The sequence below is a fragment of the Danio rerio genome, chromosome 2 (genome assembly GCF_049306965.1).
Source record: "Danio rerio strain Tuebingen ecotype United States chromosome 2, GRCz12tu, whole genome shotgun sequence".
In the NCBI taxonomy this organism is placed as follows: Eukaryota; Metazoa; Chordata; class Actinopteri; order Cypriniformes; family Danionidae; genus Danio; species Danio rerio.
This window is the reverse complement of record NC_133177.1, coordinates 51,607,774-51,627,676: the sequence shown is the minus strand read 5'-3', so window position 1 is coordinate 51,627,676 and position 19,903 is coordinate 51,607,774. Positions and strand designations below refer to the sequence as shown.

General features: G+C 31.9%; 1 protein-coding gene across 5 annotated transcripts in view; it reads left to right on the top strand.

Moving 5' to 3' along the window:
• Positions 1-19,903, top strand: part of per2 (period circadian clock 2) — a 62,722-nt gene that overhangs the window by 18,903 nt on the left and 23,916 nt on the right. For all 5 annotated transcript variants that reach the window (XM_073911775.1, XM_009298837.5, XM_021478637.3 and 2 more), the window contains 12 exon segments: positions 8,043-8,141; positions 8,961-9,118; positions 9,456-9,577; positions 10,132-10,333; positions 11,237-11,288; positions 12,532-12,674; positions 15,604-15,682; positions 15,880-15,986; positions 17,570-17,720; positions 18,598-18,706; positions 18,816-18,956; positions 19,771-19,846. In XM_073911775.1, coding sequence (XP_073767876.1) covers positions 8,043-8,141; positions 8,961-9,118; positions 9,456-9,577; positions 10,132-10,333; positions 11,237-11,288; positions 12,532-12,674; positions 15,604-15,682; positions 15,880-15,986; positions 17,570-17,720; positions 18,598-18,706; positions 18,816-18,956; positions 19,771-19,846 — 1,439 coding nt within the window.

Here is a 19,903-nt window from a genome sequence, read left to right as displayed (position 1 = left end):
ATAGATAGATAGATAGATAGATAGATAGATAGATAGATAGATAGATAGATAGATAGATAGATTGATTGATTGATTGATTGATTTAAAATGACTGATACAATGATGACCACATTCTTCTGTTTGTTCAATTTCTATACTTTCAATTCAGTACTGCTGGACTCTCCTTAACTGCATAGAAAAAAACATTATCCTCCCGGTCGATGTAAATTAATAATAAATCTTTCCAAATTGAGCTATTCAAATCTTCAGGTGAAACTATAGTCATATCGTAGCAAAACAAAATATGTTAATGTCGGATTTTACCAGTATCTTGCAGCCTTAATAGATGGATGGTCGAACGGATGGATGGAATGAAGGAGATGGATGGATGGATAGATAGTAGTCACATCACATGATTCGATTATTTATTAAAGATTAAAAGATAAAGATTATTATTTAAATGATTTATTTAAAGATATTATTAAATCTTATTTAAAAAAATGACTGATACAATGATGACCATGTTATTTTATGTTTGTTCAATTTCTATACTTTTAATTCAGTACTGCTGGACTCTCCTTAACTGCATAGAAAAACACATTATCCTCCCGGTAGATGTAAATTAATAATCAATCTTTCCAAATTGAGCTATTCAAATCTTCAGGTGAAATTATAGTCATATCGTAGCAAAACAAAATATGTTAATGTCGGATTTTACCAGTATCTTGCAGCCTTAATAGATGGATGGATGGATGGAATGAAGGAGATGCATGGATGGATGAATGGATGGATGGATGGATAGATGGATAGATAGAACGTTCAATAGATAGATAGATGGATAAATAGAATGTTTAATAGATAGATGCATGGATGGATGGATCAAGGGATAGATGGAGGGATAGAAGGAGGGATAGAAGAATAAGCTGGATAAGTTGGTGGTTTATACCTCTGTGGCGAACCTTGATGAATAAAGGGAGTAAAACTGCGAGCAGAACTAATGTATTCCTGGGACATTGGTCTCTTTGTATTTAATAGAGATTCGGTCACCTGTTTCTCCACATGCTGCAGGTGAAGTGTGTTTATGATTCATTCAAAACCAGTGTGTGCAACATTTTGTTCATTTTCCTCCATCTGTGCTCCTCCATTAATGGGATTCTTCCATCAGGAGGTTTTCAAGAGGTTTAAAAATAGTGCCATGATGATGGTAGTTGCCATAGCAGACCTTCAAGAAACTGGCAGTGGGAGCATTAATACTTCATGTTTCCACAGTGAAGAGTTGTTGAGATATCTCAACAACATCATTGTGTTCCTTTTTTCGGAATTGATTTTGTCATTCAAACGTGAAGTTAACCAGAGTTATATTCAGTGTTTCAGTGTTATATTCAGTTTATATATATATATATATATATATATATATATATATATATATATATATATATATATATATATATAGGAATATGTTTATCTGCAGGACCAGAAATGGCTGTTTTATTTTATCTTATTTTTTATTTTATGTTTTTTTTTTTAATCTAATTTTTTTATTTTATTATTTATTATTTTATTATTAAATTTTATTTAATTTTATCTTATTTTATTATGTATTGTTTTATTTTATACTTTTATCTAATATTTTTATTTTATTATGTGTTTTTATTATTTTATCTTATTTTATTTTATTATTTTTATTTCATTTTATTATTTTATCTTAATTTAATTAATTTATTTTATTTTATTTTATTTTAATATTTTATATATTTTTTATTATTTTATCTGTATTTTATATTATTTTTCATATTTTATTTTATTATTTTGTTTTATTTTTAGATTTTTTTATTTTATTTTATTATTTAATTTTTATTTTATTATTTTATCCTATTTTTTTTCTTATTTTAACTTCTTATTTTATTATTCTTTATTTGATTTTATTATTTTATCTTTTATTTTTTCTTTAATTTATTACCTTTTTTACATTATTTTGTTATATTATTTTTTATTCTCTTATTTTATTTTTATTAACATGTGATTTTTTTTTCTTTTTTTTATATCAGTGATATTTATTGATATTTAATATTGCGATTTTTTTTTTTTTTTTTTTTTTTTTTTTTTTTTTTAAGAAAAAAGATTTTAATTTCATTTATTTTAGTTAATAAAAATTTTATTTTAAAATAATCAAATGCTCTTCTTCTTGAGCATCATTTAAACAAGGATAAGACAGCATAGTCCTCCAAATTTTCCATTGTGTTTCATAGTGTAACCCTGGCTGAACCAGTTATTTCCTTTCCTAATGAGCCAGATTGCCATAATAATATTTTCTTTTAGGGAGCCGTGTGCTTTAGAATGATCTAAGGGATTATGCTATTATGATAAAATACCGTAGATACCTCAAGTATGAAGTCTGTTTAACAGGGCTCATATAGTAGTTTAAAACATTTGATAGAAATCCTTTTCTTTTAATTAATTTAAAGTTAGTTAATAAAATGGAATCGAAATTATTTTAGTTAATCTAAATGAGTTCTTATAATAATTATAATAATAATAATTTGGATCATTTGTAAGTCACTTTGGATAAAATGCCTGCTAAACTATTATAATTAGAAAATGTATATTACCTAATAATATTATAAATCAATTAATCAACAAATAATATTATATTAATCAATATTATTCCTAAGGTTATTAAACATATACAGTAAATCTAGAAGCAAAAGTAGAATCTAGATTTGGGCTGCACAATATTGCAAATATATGACATTGCGATATTTTGTTTTGCTGCGATATACAGTTAGGTCCATAAATATTTCGACATTGACACGATTCTAACATTTTTGGTGTTTTATCATCGATTTGAAATGAAAAGAACAAGTTGTGCTTTCAACTTTAAGACTGTCGGCTTTAATGTTAGGGTATTTACATCTAAAACAGGTCAACCCTGTAGGAATTAGTTTGCATATGTGCCTCCCATTTGTTAAGGGTCCAAAAGTAATTAAACAGAATAATAATCATAAATTAAACTTTATGATAATCTGATCTTGCTTTGTGGCTTTCTGGGGAATATACATTAATAAAGTACAGAAAGCCAACAATCAAGCATATAATAACATGGTCATCATTTCATAAACAGTTATATTATTTAATAACATCTATGTTGTTTATAGATGTTATGTTTAATAAATAATCAAATCCTGCCATGTGACTATTGCGGATACACACATGTTTTTTGCCTGTTTGATAATTTTAGTAGAGCGTTTAAAGAGAAATTCTTGGCCAGCTTTGAGCTGCACTGGGTGTCACTGCAAGGATTTCCAGACATTTTCTCAGTAACTGTTTGTATTGACGGCAGATTGTGTGTGCTGGACGGGGTGCGGCATAGGAAAATCAGAGCCTTTCTGTCATGATATTGTCCTCTCCAACTGATTTCTTTGGGTAGCAATTAAATTTGACTTCATCAAGAATGAAAACACAGATTGCGTTCATTGTAATGTTGCGTGTAAAGCTGTCCATTATTATGTCATTCAGAGCAGCTGATGTTCTCCTCCTCGGGAATGATCTGAAGCAGTTGATCTTAATAGCTCAGTGATTCATGCTTTTCCTGTGACAGCCTGTGCTTTGTGTCTGTACAGTGTGTACACTGGACGGGTGAGGCTAAACTACAGGCCCTCAGCTTTTTTTTGTGTGTTTTGTTATTTATTTATTTATTATTGCTCACATCATATCAGTGCCTCAAAACCGTCTCGTTTTCTATTCTTTAACCTTCAATCTGTGCCACATTTTTGTCTTTCCGATTGTGGTTAGACAACAGAGAGTGACCTCAGTGTGTTGTAAAAAATGGTCATCTATCTAGAGAAGTGGGTCATGAAACGTTTTCAACAATGTGTTGTTTTATATAATCTAGTATTGATAATTACCAAATTGCCTTGTTTTAGTCAATTCCTTTTAGGTGGTCATGGTGTTCTCTAAACATTAGCCCCTTCTACATAATAATGTAGCAGTGAATATCCGCAAAATTTCCAGAACAATGTTACCGTTAAATTAAAATGTGTGCTATTCACACCTTGTGGGAAAAATTTCTCTACATCGATTCCAAAATACTGGTAAATCTCAAATCATTAATATCATCATTAACCGGAAATGACCTCTGAATGACCACACTTGGATTTGTAAACATGAAGGAAGTTTTTTTTCTTTAAATAATTAAATTCATAACTTTCTCATTCATGTATTGTTTTGGCTTTTTGCCTTTATTTGACTGCAGCGTAGAATGCAGGAACTGGAAGAGAGAGGATTTGGAAAGGTCCACTAACCCAGATTTGAACACTTGACACTTGTAGCGATGTATAGTGGTGCATAAACCACTGGACAAGATCTGTTCATGGGAATTTACCGCTTATTTTCTCTAAAAGTCTATGGACCCCATTATACACCCAGTGCAATAAAGCACAAGAGGTGTTTGGCGTGATTTGTTGCTATTTTCAGACCAGCGCAACCCTAATTCTCACATTTTGTGCCACGTTGGATAAATAGCAAATCCATTTGCGCCATTTTGTGGATTTTTTGTGTTAAGGCGCATTGTTGGTGCTTTGCTATTTTGAGGAACTAAAATAGACTGTGCCGTTGACCAGCTGAAAGTTGTGCACATTAAACGCTTACACATTGATTAATACACACAGGTTGTACAGCAATACACAAACATCTTTACAAATGAAAAAACAAATTAAAGGATTAAAATATTACAAAAAAATTATTATTTTCTACATAAATAAAAAACTTTCATGCCTTCTTCATCTCGGGGGCTTTTTCAGTTTATTTGCGACAACTTGCTTTTGTATAATGTTATCATTATTAGTAGCAGTATTATTTATTATATGCATATTTATATTTCTTTTAATGAAAACAACCTTAGGTTCGTCCACCTGTCGGATTTTGGACCATATGAGACATAGCATGTGTATTTGGATGTAACTAATTTTTTTGACGACACTGCATTATTATTTTTAATTTATTAATTTGTTGGAAATTACAACTGAATTCAGAAAACGTTTTGAAACAAATCTTTGTGCTTAACAAACAAAATTCATTATGTAGGCTAATGGATCTCTTCAGTGGAGAGCATACAACACCGTTTCCTTATTCACGAAAGTAAAGGAGTAAAGAGTAAAGAGGTCAAATGAGGAGGCTCATTCTTTATCCTTGTGCTGCAGATGGTCTGTTTAACTGTTTTATTGAGAGTGAAGTGTTCAGATTTTCCACTTACAAAGTCCGCCATGTAAATGGCAAGTGCGCCATGGAGCGATGCTATTGACTCCTTAAGGGAATGGGAAATGAGGTTCTGATCGGTTCATTCTCAAAACACACCCTTAACTCATTAAAAGCACAACCCTGTTAGGCCATGCTCCAGGGCGCAAAGCGTATTTTTCCAATCTTAAAATAACAAAAGTGGATTCGAACACGCCCTTAATGCTTTGGCGCCATGAGCTTTAGACTTTGCGCCTAGATCATTAAAGTAGAGTCCTGTATGTTTAAAAGGGCCTTTTGAAAACAGTTGATATGCAGTACAGTCAGCATCAGGGTACGAGTTATAGGGGGTTTTGAGGGTGGATTGACCCACACAATTATCCGTTGATCTCCCCTGAAGGACATTAAAACAATATGTGTGGGGGTCAGCCCTTTAATAGTGAGAAATCTTTTTCGTAAATAAAAATATTAATGATTAAAATAATAGATAATCTAAATATACATTTGACCACCCCTATAACGGTTCATACCATTGTAAGGGTTAATGCATAATCTCGTCAATAATCATTCAACAATCTGAAAACCGGCAGATCTAGAGCACAGATGGACATTGTAAGTGTTCGCAAGACACTTTTTTTGTAAACAAAGATAATAAGATCTCGTAAAGTAAAATTAGAGGTATACCTTGTACAGTTGAGGATTAGCAGTTTAGATATTAAAACTATTATGTTTAGAAGTGTGTTGAAAAATAATTCTCTTCATTAAACAGATTGAATTCAAATTGAACAGGAGGGCTAATAATTCTGATATAGCTAATTAGAGGATACTGTAGGGCAGAACACACTAGATTATCCCTCAAATCACTAAACTAAATACATTTTCTTAATAAATTTAATGTAATTTAAATAAATACATAAATCTGAAATCACTGAAGCATGTATTAAGCAAACTAATATTACCGAAAAAGTTAACCCCTCTAATGGTCAGTGTATAATTCGCACCCTAGTCAGCATAAATCACATCCACACACACTCCTCTCCATGTGTGTAGTTGTATAAATAATCCTCCAGATTCCCCGATCTCATTAGCCTCCTGAAAGACTGACCGTATCAATAGCACGGAAACACATTGCCCTGCTAGACTAACACAGATGTGCTTTATATAATTAGCTCACCTACAGCTAAGCACTCCAACATGTGAAGCCGGTTTCTATTCTAAGCCACTTAAACTGTTATTAATAGTCCCTCGTGGTGTATTTCTGTCACTCAGCATGTCACCTGCAGCTGGACTGGGACTCTCAGAGCGCTAACTTGAGCACTTTAATCCATCTGGGTTTGTCTTAAGGCTGTTATCTACTGTACTACTAGTCTGCAGTGCAAGCCATTCTTAGCTGGGCTATCTATTGGTGCTGTGGCTGGAAATGGCACATGGCGTCGTATTTTGGAGCACAGGGGAAGTTTATGTAACTGAAATAAAGGGTAATGTCCGAGTGACCTCTATTTGGGATGAGAAAAACACAGAAATGTGTTGTCCTGACTGAAATACTGAATCATTTCTCAATAATGGGGTGATGTTTGTTATATGAGGATACAGTAGTGGACATTTGAAGTGGATCAACACCTTTTTTTCAATGTTGTCCAAAATATGTTGAGCAACACTTGTTTTCTTTTTTTCTTAGAAGAATTTTAAGAAAGTTTTGTTGATCCACTTTAAATGTTGACTACTATATTTGGTTTTCGAGTGCTGGAAGAGTCGTGTGGAATCTGTTTATTTTTGTACAAGCTACATTTGTTATGTTGACTATTTTCTGGATTCATTTTTTTCTCTTTAAGTAAAAATCTAAGTATTTTAATGGTTAATAAATATACATTTCACAAAGCAAATCAAGTTAATTATAATAACGAAGCATGTCCAGTTCATTTTTTTTAGTAAATTATATAAATTATATAAATAGATTTTCAGAACCATTAAAATATGATAAAAATAACTTTAACCTTTTACTAAAATGTATTTTATTTATAAATTATACTTTATTATATTGTCTCTGAAAATTATTCAGAACATTATGAAAACATTATGAATTCTTCAAATTATTAATTTCCATTTTAAATTTGTTTATTTGTTTAAAAAATTCTGGATTTTTTTCTCTTAAAAGTATGATTAATATATATAAATATAAATAACTTTTACCTCAAATAATTTTTTTTATGATTTACATTATATTATTTTAATTTCTATTATCCCTTAAAACTATTATTACTAATTATTTGTTATGTTTAAATTCTTTTTTTCTAATAAAATATTTTAATGGTTAAGAAACATAACTTATCCCTAAAATGGATTTTATTTATAATTTATATTATCCCAGAAAAGTATTAATTATTTATTAAAAAATTATTTAAAAAGTGTTTTAATGGTTAATAAACATAACTTTTCTCTAAAATTTAGAATAATTTATCATTTATTTATGTTATGTTACTTTATATTATTCCTGAAAATCATTATTATTGTTGTTATTTATTAATAGTGATACTATATTACTTAAATAATAAGTACATTCTTCTTAAGAATATTAAAATTATTTTGTCTAAATTACTTGCTTTTTATGTCTACATTTTCTGTATAAAAAAATCTTAACGCTCTACAACAGAAATGATTACCAATTTGCAATCAATCCAGTATAGATTTAGTATGATATCTCGTTGCTTTTATTTTAGAGGGATGATATTCAATTCACATTATCACTCTATCATGATCGCTCTTCATGAAGTGTGTGTAATGTTCATGGCCTGTTTTATAATGGCTGCTGCTTGTGTTTGGTGTTTTTCCAGCTCCAACTCTCACAGTCCATCTCCACCCAGCAGCACAAATGCTTTCAGTCTTCTGAGCGCCAGTTCAGAACAGGACAACCCGTCCACCAGCGGCTGCAGGTCAGACACCAGCACACTTCAAAACACTTCATGTAGTTTATTTCAGTGATTTAAAGTTATTATATATACACACACACACACACACACACACACACACACACACACACACACACACACACACACACACATATATATATATATATATATATATATGTGTGTGTGTGTATATATATATATATATATATATATATATATATATATATATATATATATATATATATATATATACATTTTTTTAAGTTTCTTTACATGTATTAAATTTTTTATTACATATTTTATTAGGCTTATTTAATGTAATCTTTTAACTTTATTACATGTAAAAGTTTTATAAAATGTATTTAGATTTAATTTAAATATGTTTCTTTTTATCTCTTGTGTTAAATTAGATAATAAATATTATATTGTAAAATTAATAAAATATAATTTATAAATTTTACATTTTTATAAATTTAAATTATGGAATATTTCATTGATTAATTTTCATCTGACCCATCCAAATATTTTTTTTAAAATGCATTTTTAGATTTTTTTTATGCAATTTTGTTTTATTTTAAATTATTTTTGCATAATATTAAATGTTTTCTTTTATAAATGTTTATTACATATGTTACATTTTTACTATTATTTAATGTAAAATAAATGTCTATTGATTCATTTTCATTCATTTATCCTATGCAAAAAGTGTTTTAGACAAGCATTTTTAGATTTATTATGCATATTTTTGTTCTCTTAAATGTTTAGAAAAGGCATGCAGTTGTTTGTAAAATGGATTTGCTTGCTGAAGTGCTTGTGCACGTGTGTGTTTTTGTGCATCTGCAGTAGTGAAGAATCTGCAAAAGCCAAGACGCAGAAAGAGTTGATCAAAACTCTGAAAGAGCTGAAGCTTCATCTGCCTGCAGAGAAGAGAAACAAAGGCAGCAAATCCACCACACTCAACACTCTTAAATACGCCCTGCGCTGCGTCAGACAGGTGGAGGGTGAGCAGAAACACTTTAATATATCATTACAGCATGCAGAAACACTTGCATGATCACAGGGACATCATGGTCCTATTTTTCGAGAAATTATTGTTTTATAAAGACAAGATGCTAAGACAAAAACTTTTCAACCAAACAAATGCATTGAGAATGTGATAATCATTATTACAGCCAATCCGATTTAACGAGGGCAATGTCATGTTTAATATTTTAGCTATTAATATATTATATTATGGATATGATTTAAAATGAGCATATTGATTCCATTGCATTTCTGATATATTAATTATATGTGGTTTATAGACTTATCTTGTATTTTTCTGCCTTGTTATTCCAGCAAATGAAGAGTATTATCAGCTGCTCATGATTAATGACAGTCAGCCGTCAGGCCTTGATGTCTCATCATATACTATAGAGGAGATCGACAGCATAACCTCTGAATACACCCTCAAAAACACTGTAAGTACATCTGCAGACATATTTTTATACACTATTTGAAGTATTTTTGTTTGTAATTTTTAAGGTATTTATTATACCTAATATTTTGCTAGATTTTCTGTTGAACTTAATTTTCCAAATTTTGCGTTTTTTACCACCATTTCTTTGTTTGCTTTTTTTTTTATTTTATGCATTTAATTTGTTTAGCAATTTTTTAGACTATTTTTTATTTACTTTTACTTTTTTTACTTTGTGCATTATTTTTGCTGTTTATTTATTTACTTTTCATAATTATTAATCTTTTTTTTTCTTGTTATATTATGACAATTTAGTTCCTAGTTCAGACTATTTTTTGTGTATTTATAATTTATATTTTAGTTATTCTTCTTATTATATATTTATTATTTTGTTATTATTATTATTATTATCATCATTATCATCATTATTTGTGGTTTATTACTATTGTTTATTTTATTAATTTATCTTTTCAGAAACACTTCACTGATTGCATACAGTGAATTTCAGTAGTTCTCATCAGTAATCACTCATCATGCGATGTTTGTTTGTCTGTGCAGGATATCTTCGCAGTGGCCGTGTCTCTCATCACTGGGAAGATCGTCTATATTTCAGACCAGGCCGCCTCCATTCTCAACTGCAAGCGGGACGTCTTCAAGAATGCCAAGTTTGTGGAGTTTCTTACACCACAGGACGTCAGTGTGTTCTACAGCTTCACCACACCATACAGGCTGCCCTCCTGGAGCATGTGCACTGGCGCAGGTAGAACACACACACACTGACAAATACACACTTACTCTATCACACACACTGACACCATCAGTCTTACCATATGTAGAGTAATATAGGACAATATTTAGCCAAATTATTTTTGAAAATCTGTAATGTGAGAGTTTAAACAAATCTAAATATTGAGGGAAAACTCCTTTAAATGTGTCCAAATTGTGGTTATAGCCATGCATATTACTAACAAGTATATTTTGATATATGTACAATAGCTCGGGTTTCCCCCACAGTCCAAAGACATGCGGTACAGGTGAATTGGGTAAGCTAAAATTGTCCTTAGTGTATGTGTGTGGATGAGGGTGTATGGGGGTTTCCCAGTGATGGGTTGCAGCTGGAAGGACATCCGCTTTGTAAAAAGTATGCCGGATAAGTTGGCGGTTCATTCCACTGTGGTGCCCCAGAATAATAACGGAACTGAGCGAATGAATGAATATTTACAATAGGAAATCTACTAAATATCTCCCTGGATCATCTTCACTTCATTTTCTAATGATTTTTGTCATAAAGTAAAAATGTTTATTCATGTAACACGAGGGTCACCCTGACTAAACATTATAAGGGAGCAAATAAACTCCACAAGCCTAATCTGTTCAGTTTTCCACACTCACAATACATTTACATCACATCCAGCAGCCAAGGCAATTTTCAAGAATTACTCCAGCTTTTCAAGGAGCAGCTAATCTCAACTGATTATTTAAACATTGTTTTTTAACTCTGCCTTTCTATCAAAGGTGAGAACAAATCATAGAAATAGACCAAACAAACACGCAGGCAAATAATGAGGCATTTATTATGGATGAAACACAATCTCTTGTCAGCTCTGAGAGGCAAGAAGCTGTTGAATTAAAGCTGAACTGTTGTTTTTTTTTTCATCCTCAGACTCGTCCCCGTCAGACTGCATGCAGGAGAAATCCTTCTTCTGTCGTATTAGGTGAGATTGTGCATCCTGCATGAGCACCATCTGCTCACCATGATTTTATTCATTGATTTTCCTTTTTGGATCAATCCAGGGAAATCTATTCTGCTGAACGTTTGTCCTTGTGAATAGGCAGATTTGATTACTAATGCATGTCTAATGAGCATAGTAAACCTTGTGCAGTGACTAATGAAACATTGAGCACTTTACATGTACAACAGGATTTATTCTTTACCCTTATATTTAGGGGACATTTCCTTTAAGCTTTAAGGTACTGATATGCACCATTAAGGCGTAAATTAGGTGTAAAGCTGTACTTTTTGTTGATTTTATTAATTTTTTTAGACCAGCTTAATATATATTTGTTTTGAGGGACCTCCATCTTAAAATGTTAAAGGCATTTATGCAGTTTCTAGTGTTAATACTGAGTTTACACTGTGAAATAATATATAAACAAAGCAATCAAACATAAAATATTATTTAAAAATGTGAAAATTATTTGGTCGCTATTACTTTTTAATGTTTTTTCTTCTCAAAGTCGTACTTATCGTACTTTAATTTTTTTATTATTTATTTTAATCTCATTTGTTTTATGTCTTTGATTTATTCTAATTTGTGTTCATTTTAAACATACTTTAGGTTTTTTAAATGAGGAATTAATCTTCTATAATTCATAATTTAGTTTAATAACATTTGTGATACTAACTTATAATTAAATTACTTTTGTTTTAGATAGTTTGTTTTATTTTTTATCTATTTGCATATAGATAATATAAACTTTTATACTAACTGTGTCTTTAATTATTTTAATTCAATATTTATTAATAAAATAATAATAATAAATAATAAAGTGAAAGGGCATCTGCTGTGCAAAACATATGGTGGAATAGTTGGCGGTTCATTCCGCTGTGCCTATCTCTAAAATAGAGACTAAGCCGAAGGAAAATTAATGATTGAATACTAATAGTATACCAATAATTTTTTTAATGTATGAAGTGTTTCATTATTTTAATGCAATATTAATTGATTCTTCTTTTATTAATTCAATTATTCTTTAATAAATAATTATCAAATAAATAAATATAGTTTTTATGCTTTTCCCCCTAAACATCCCTACATTTAATCCTAGTTTTTACCTTTTTTTTTTTCAAATTGTTCTAAATATGAGTTTCTTTATGAATCACGATCATTTGTGAGTTATGTTTCGGACTGAGCCAGTGTTTATCACTAAGTTGTTGCATTTGTGTGTGTTTTTCAGCGGCGGTAAGGAGTGTGAGGCAGATCTGCAGTATTATCCCTTCAGAATGACTCCGTATCTGATGAAGGTTCAGGATATGGAGCATTCAGAGGATCAGTTCTGCTGCCTCCTGCTGGCCGAGAGAGTGCACTCCGGCTACGAAGGTCAGCTCTTTCACACATTACCCTACATGGAGAACAGATTTCTTTTCATACAAGTAGTGGTTGAAGTGCATTGAGAAGAATATTCACAATTTGATCATTTGAATTTTGATGCAAAAAATAAATGATTTACTTACTGATGTATTTTTATATAAGTATAATTAAAGACTAATATAAAAAACATGATATTTTTTTGTTGTAGCCAAATAAATGTTTGGAAACACTTTATTTTGAGTATTATTAAACTGTCTGCTTAATATCTGTTGATACTGCTCCCTCAACAGACATTTAACTGACTATAAGAAACTTTGCAAGTACATGTCAACTTACACTAACCCTAACCCAGGGGTGTCTAAACTCGATCCCGGAGTGCCGGTGTCCTGCATAGTTTAGCTCCAACTTCCTTTAACACAACTCCCTGGAAGTTTCTTGATAGCTTGATTAGCTGGTTCAGGTGTGTTTAATTTGGGTTGGAACTAACATATGCTGGACATCGGCCCTCTAGGACCGAGATTGGACACCCCTGCCCCAACCTAACAGTCTACTTATAATCTTATGAGAATTAGTTGGCATGTAGATGCAATGTAACTTAACCCCGTTTACATTAATGCGTTTTAGTTTGAAAATGCATAAGTTTTGCTACGGTTACGCCATCCATTCACACTACACCGCAGTTTTCGAGCGCCGAAAACGGAGCGTTTTGGAAACGCTGGAGAGGCCGTTTTCATTGTGAAACGCTGCTGCTCTGTCTCAGTGTGGATGGGGGAAAACGGAGACATCTGAAAACGGAGGCGGGGCTGCTGAGATTCGCTACCTGATTGGGGCTTTGTGTCATTGCGTATCCTTCCCTTATTCGTCAAGCCCCTATCACATGACTATAACACATGGCTTTAACGCTACCGGAAGACAGCAAAACAGCCTTTACTGTAAACAACAACATGGACACAGAAATGGGAGCGTTGTTTGCACTATTGTCAGTTTTAGGCGCCATTGTGCAGTTATTCAATTGTTACTTTCAGTAACAACTCAACCTCGTCGTCTGTCCACAGAAATACCTCTCTTGCTTTCTTTGCCATCGCGTTCATTATTCAACCGGAGTTTGTTGACTTACAATAACCAAATGCAGAACGAGACACATGCTTCCTGTTTATACTAGAATGTGCATGCCCAGAGTGAGCGAATGGTCACGTGATATACGTTTTTGGTGGCGTAGTGTGGATGCAGATATGTTCAGAAACGCTAGGTGAAACACTAGTGTGGACGCGGATCGTTTTTGAACTAAAACGCAGTTTTAAAACTAAACGCACTAGTGTAAACGGGGCCTTAAATTCAACAAATGCACCCTCAAAGTCCAGTGTGACCAAATGTTTTCATTTTTTTGTTTTGTTTCTCAGTTGTATTTATTGTACATGTTATGATTGGTGCTGTCAAAAAAATGCAAACTACAAAACATTTACAAAATGCTTTAGACAATTCAGTCACAAATAGATTAGAGTAGATTCAACTTTGTTTTCATTACACATGTTCAAAAACAAAGCAACGAAATTCAGTTTAGGTCTAACAAGGAGTGCAATAGCAGCAAGTGCAGGATATAGATATAAGTTATAAAGTGCAGTTATAGAAAACTATGGGTAATATAATATACAGTAAGCAAAGTAATACTGTAAAATAAACGTCAACTTGCCGCTCTAAAAACATTCATTGTTATTAATTATTATCAATATGAAACAAGTGATGTTTTATGTTTTTGTGAAACCGAAATTAAGGCCCAGTCCCAATTCTATTTTTCTACCCCTACCCCTTCCCCTCAGCCCTTGCAACCGAGGGTTAAGGGGAAGGGCTTCAAAATTTACCCCTAAGAATTGGGACAGGATTACAGCACCTGCACACGTCATCATATGTCCTCGCGATCTCTTGCTTCATATGAGTTCAGATGATGGCGACTACTGTAGTGATTCCAGTTGTGTTATTTTGGGGTATTTATCTTCAGGAAATTACTGAAGGCATGTATTATGTTATCATAACAATCTAATGTGGCAATAAGATCGTAACTGTACTGTGCATTTACAGTGGCCATATTTATTAATGTAAACACACCAGAAACAGCATGAACATTATAACAGACACTGTAAAATGTCCAGTCCCAGCCACTAGACTTTTCTGACAGGGTATTCCAGTGTCATCGAGTGTCAGAATGTTGTGGGACTTCTGTACAGAAGTTATTATCGGGGGTTTTAGAACGGGAATAGATTGCGAAATTTAGCTGTTTTTATTTTAGCTAAATTTTTTAAAAGCATGACGGTAAAACACAAAAGCGGTTATGAATATATTAAAACGTGTTTGTTTGTTGTAAAAAAATCGTAATAATGACAAAAATAATCTCCTTACTTCTGGGTGCAGCTGGAGCTAGTGTATTCTGGGAAATTTTCCCTACCCCTTGGTTTCGAGTGTGGTCCTGAAAGATCTTCGTTTGAAGGGGTGTATACCTCTTGCCCTTAGCCCTACGCCTTCAAACTAAAGAGAATTGGGACACCACTACCCCTTCACGGGCACGCGCAAATTGAGGGGAAGGGCTAAAGGGTAGAATTGGGATTGGGCCTAACTGTTAGATTGAAAAAAACAGCATTTGTTTGAACTAGAAATCGTATATATCTTGATGAATCTTCATGCACTCGTTTTAAAAAAAATAAGTGAATACATCATTGATGAATAAAAGTGTTATTTTAAAAAAAAAAAGCAAGCAATCATAAATGCTACAGACCCAAAACATCTGATATATATAATCAAACACTGTGCAAATAGACGCAATCATGCCTGCTATTTTTGTTAACAAACATGATGGCAAATAAAGAAACTGACAAATGATTATTTTTAAGCAGTTTCAAATACTAAAATGTTGTAATATTAAAATCTTTTTCTGTTAATTCCTCAGCTCCCAGAATCCCCACAGACAAGCGAATCTTCACCACCACACACACTCCCAGCTGTGTGTTTCAGGATGTGGATGAGCGGTAAGATTTTAATGCTTCTGTTGATGAACATTAATAATGAAGATCAGCTGCTTGTTTAAACATTAAATGAGTGTTTCACACCACATCGCTCTGCCTCCACACCTGCTTTTTTCCATTTCTCATATTGATGCATATTAAAGGTAATAACAGTTGTTGTTCCCATTCCAGTCTAATCAGAAGGGTTTTTTCCTCTGTAGGGCTGTTCCGTTACTAGGATATTTACCACAGGATTTAATCGGCACACCTGTCCTTCTCCATCTGCATCCGAATGATCGGCCAACCATGCTCGGCATCCACAGGAAGAGTGAGTTTATTTCACTGATTTTCTTCACAATAAAATATAGTTAAGGTTTAAAGTTTAATTATTTCCTGCATAACAATACCATGATTGAGTTATTGCAGAAATTGCAGCTATATTTCAGTACAAAATACCCCCAAAAAAGCTAAATAAAAATAAATATATGAAATAAAACATTTAAAAATCTGTTCCACAAAAACCAATCTAATAAACATAAGCTGCACTAATAACCACTGAAAAACTTAAGTGTACTACATACTTCATACTCAACCTGCATCCCAACATCAAAATGGGTTAAAAGTTGTCAAATAGGAATGATTGAGAGATTTTGCAATAACAGATAGACTTTGAAGTAATTTATAATAAATTTTTTTTAATTATTAAACTTTTTATGCTCCTCTATTGAAATGCTACTAAATTAAAATAATAACGAATTTATATATATTTCTTAGCATTTTTACTAATAACATGTTTGATGCATCTCTAAATGCTTCTTTAAATGCTACTAAATGAAAATAATAATTTATTTGTTTATTTTTTTATGTTTAATTATTACATTTTTATGCTTTTCTAATTAAATGCTACTAAATATAAATAATAATAAAATATATCTTTAAATTAATTCGTAATAACAGTTTTGAAGCTACTCTCAAATTAATTGCTACTATATAAAATAATTAATTTGTATAACTTTTATTTTTATCATTTTTAATAATTAAATTTGTATTTAATTAAATTTGTCTCTAATTAAATGCTACTAAATTAAATTAATAATAAAATATTTTTATTATTTTTTTATAATTACATTTTTATGCTTCTTTAATTCAATGCTACTAAATTTAAATAATAATTTTTTTATCGTTTTTTAAAAATATTTTAAATAATTAGATTTGTTTAAATTGTTTAATTTGTTTATTTTTTTATCATTTTTATAATTATGTTTCAGTTTAAATCGTTTAATTTTTTTATTTAAATGTGTTTATTTGTTTATTTTTTATAATTACATTTTTAATGCTTCTAACTTAAGAACCTTTTCAGCACTGCATGAAAATCAATACCAAATCCAAAACTGCAGCTAATCTAATGTATACACAAACATCTTACTTTATAGCATCCTGTAGAAAATATTCATTTAAAAGAGAGATCTGTAGGGGTATACTAAACATATACTTTTGGAATTTTTAATGTTATCTGAGATAGCATTAACATGGTATAGAATATTATTAATGTATATAATATATATTATAATGATTTTTATCTAGAGAGACTTTAAAGGAAATATTTTTCAATGTGAATCCTTCTAAAATGGTACAATTTTTATCAAAAGTAAACCTTAAAGAAGTGTTTTAGATTTTTATTTTGTGTGTTATTTATTGCTGTTGATATCATTACTATAGAAAAGAGACATTTATATGTGTGATAATGTAAATCTGATCTGGTTTTGCATGAAATATCCAGAGATGCTGATATGACAATACATTCGAAACTCTCTCTCAAAAGGCTATATTAAAGTAATGGTGAATCTTTTAGTTTATAGTGAAAGGAGTTTAAGTATCCTGTTTGAGAATGAAATGTTTGTGTCTCCTCAGTCCTGCAGTGCGCCGGTCAGCCTTTTGACCATTCGATCCGCTTTTGTGCTCGTAACGGAGAGTACATCACCATCGACACCAGCTGGTCCAGCTTCGTCAATCCCTGGAGCCGCAAAGTTTCCTTCGTCATCGGCAGACATAAAGTTCGCATGTAAGTTACATTCAGCTGTGTAGCGCTTTTCACTATGGTTACTGTTCCAAAAGCAGCTTCAACAAGCACACATTATTGCATTATGGTCATTTTGACACTATGTTATAGCTTTTAATGTTCATACTTTTGGAGCTTTGGTGTTGTATACATTTACGTTGCTTGTTTTTTTTTAGTTGTGCATTTTTTTTTACATATAAAAAAATCACACCAACACTAAACCTTAAAAACAATGGTTCCCAAGACCCCCTTTTCCGCTGGAAAATATTGTAAGCCCCCCCTCAACATTTATTGATAATATTGCTCATAATACTTTGCAGTAAGAATGACAAAAAAAAAAAATTTCAAACAAACGGTAAGTTTATTATTATATCTAGAAATGTTCATGCACAAATAGTCTGTGTAAAATGTAAAATATAAAAGCAAAACATCCGTAAGCCATCTGTAAATAAAAAAAACATGATCCTTTGGCCTTTAAATTGGCCATATATTAGTTGCAAATCAGTTGACAAATTTTCTTTTCAGTAGCTATGATGTCCCTCATCTCATTTTGGGTGGATGTCAATTCTTTTGCCTTGCGCTCAAAAAGTCCTTGTCGTGGTATTGGGGATAAGTCGTCTGCAAATGTCTGATTAATTTGGACGCCTCATGCATTCGTTAGCAAGAACTTTAACTTTGCACTGATTTGACACATTTTATGCTACAAAAAAGTCACAGCTATCTTAACTTTTTAATGACTGTTAACTCATTTTGACATTTTTATTTTTAAATTCATTTTTTATGAATACATTTTCAAACTTTTGGTGTTGCTTACATTTATATTAGATTTTTTTTTTTTTTTTAAATGTGCACCTTTTTGAAATTTTGTCCATTCTTCCAGGGGTCCGGTGAATGAAGACGTGTTTGCAGCTCCGGCTACTGCTGAAGGCAAATGCGTGGATTCTGACATCCAGGACATCACCGAGCAGATTCACAGACTCCTGCTGCAGGTGCCCAAACTCATTCACAGTAGAAAGATCCACATTAATGCTTCTAAATATAGACTGACCATGAGAGACATCAAAAGCATTGGTTAAAAAATACGTGTGTGATTTGCAGCCGGTGCACAATAATGGTTCAAGTGGCTATGGCAGTCTGGGCAGTAATGATCACCTGCTGAGTGTGGCGTCATCCAGTGAAAGCAATGGTAACGGGACACGACAGAGACATGAAGAAGAGGACATCAGGAAAGCCAAACCGGTGAGTCACATCATCAATTCTAGCCATTTTTTACAAGTCAAATGTGTCACTTTTATTCATGCCTTGAGAACTTTCCATCATAATACATTGTGTTACAAGCTACTCTGTAGGAAAAGTAGTTAAAGCTCCTGTCAAACTACACTAGAAAGAATGTTTTTTGCTGTTTGTTCAAACTATTTATTTAAAATGAGCTAAATCAACACAATTATTAAGTTTCTTTGGGGACATTTTAATTGATTTTATGTTTAATCCACTTAAATTAGCAAAAACGATGTTGTATACGCACACAGACTTTTAGATTTCAGCCAGCCAGCCCAAGCGCTTCCAGTGAACTGCTGCACTATTATAAAATTGCCATGTTTAAGATCTGATTTTAAATGTAGCATTGCAAGAACTTAGATTAAGCACACAGTAACACTTTGTTTAAATAAAAGTGACAAATGGCTTCATTTTGGTAGGAGATTTTTGTGAAGTCTTTTCTTTTAAAGGCTTTTAGATAACTACAGTTACTGAAAGAGTTGATATGCTGATAAGTGGTCATTGATTCAGTGTAAGCGGACAGTTAAATACATTTATTTTTATACAACAAGTAGTCTAAGCGCCCCTGGATTTCACATTTAGCCCATCAAGTGCAGCCGTTGTCCGAAATTAATGTTTGTTTTTTAAATACCACAAGTCTTTCATGGGGTTTCCACTACTCATATCAATATGATACATCATTTTTGTTATATTTAGCTACTCAAGTCTTAATACTTATCTTTTTTAAAGCAAGTCTGGTGGATTGATTAGTCTTTTTGTGTGTGTGATTTCTCAGAGGAGCTTTCAGGAGATCTGCAAAGGCGTTCACATGCAGAAAAACCAGGAGCTGCAGTCCAAGAAAAGCCCTACTAGTATGTACCCATATCCGCTACCATCTGTGCACCTCGTCTGTCATCAAAGTCTGTGGT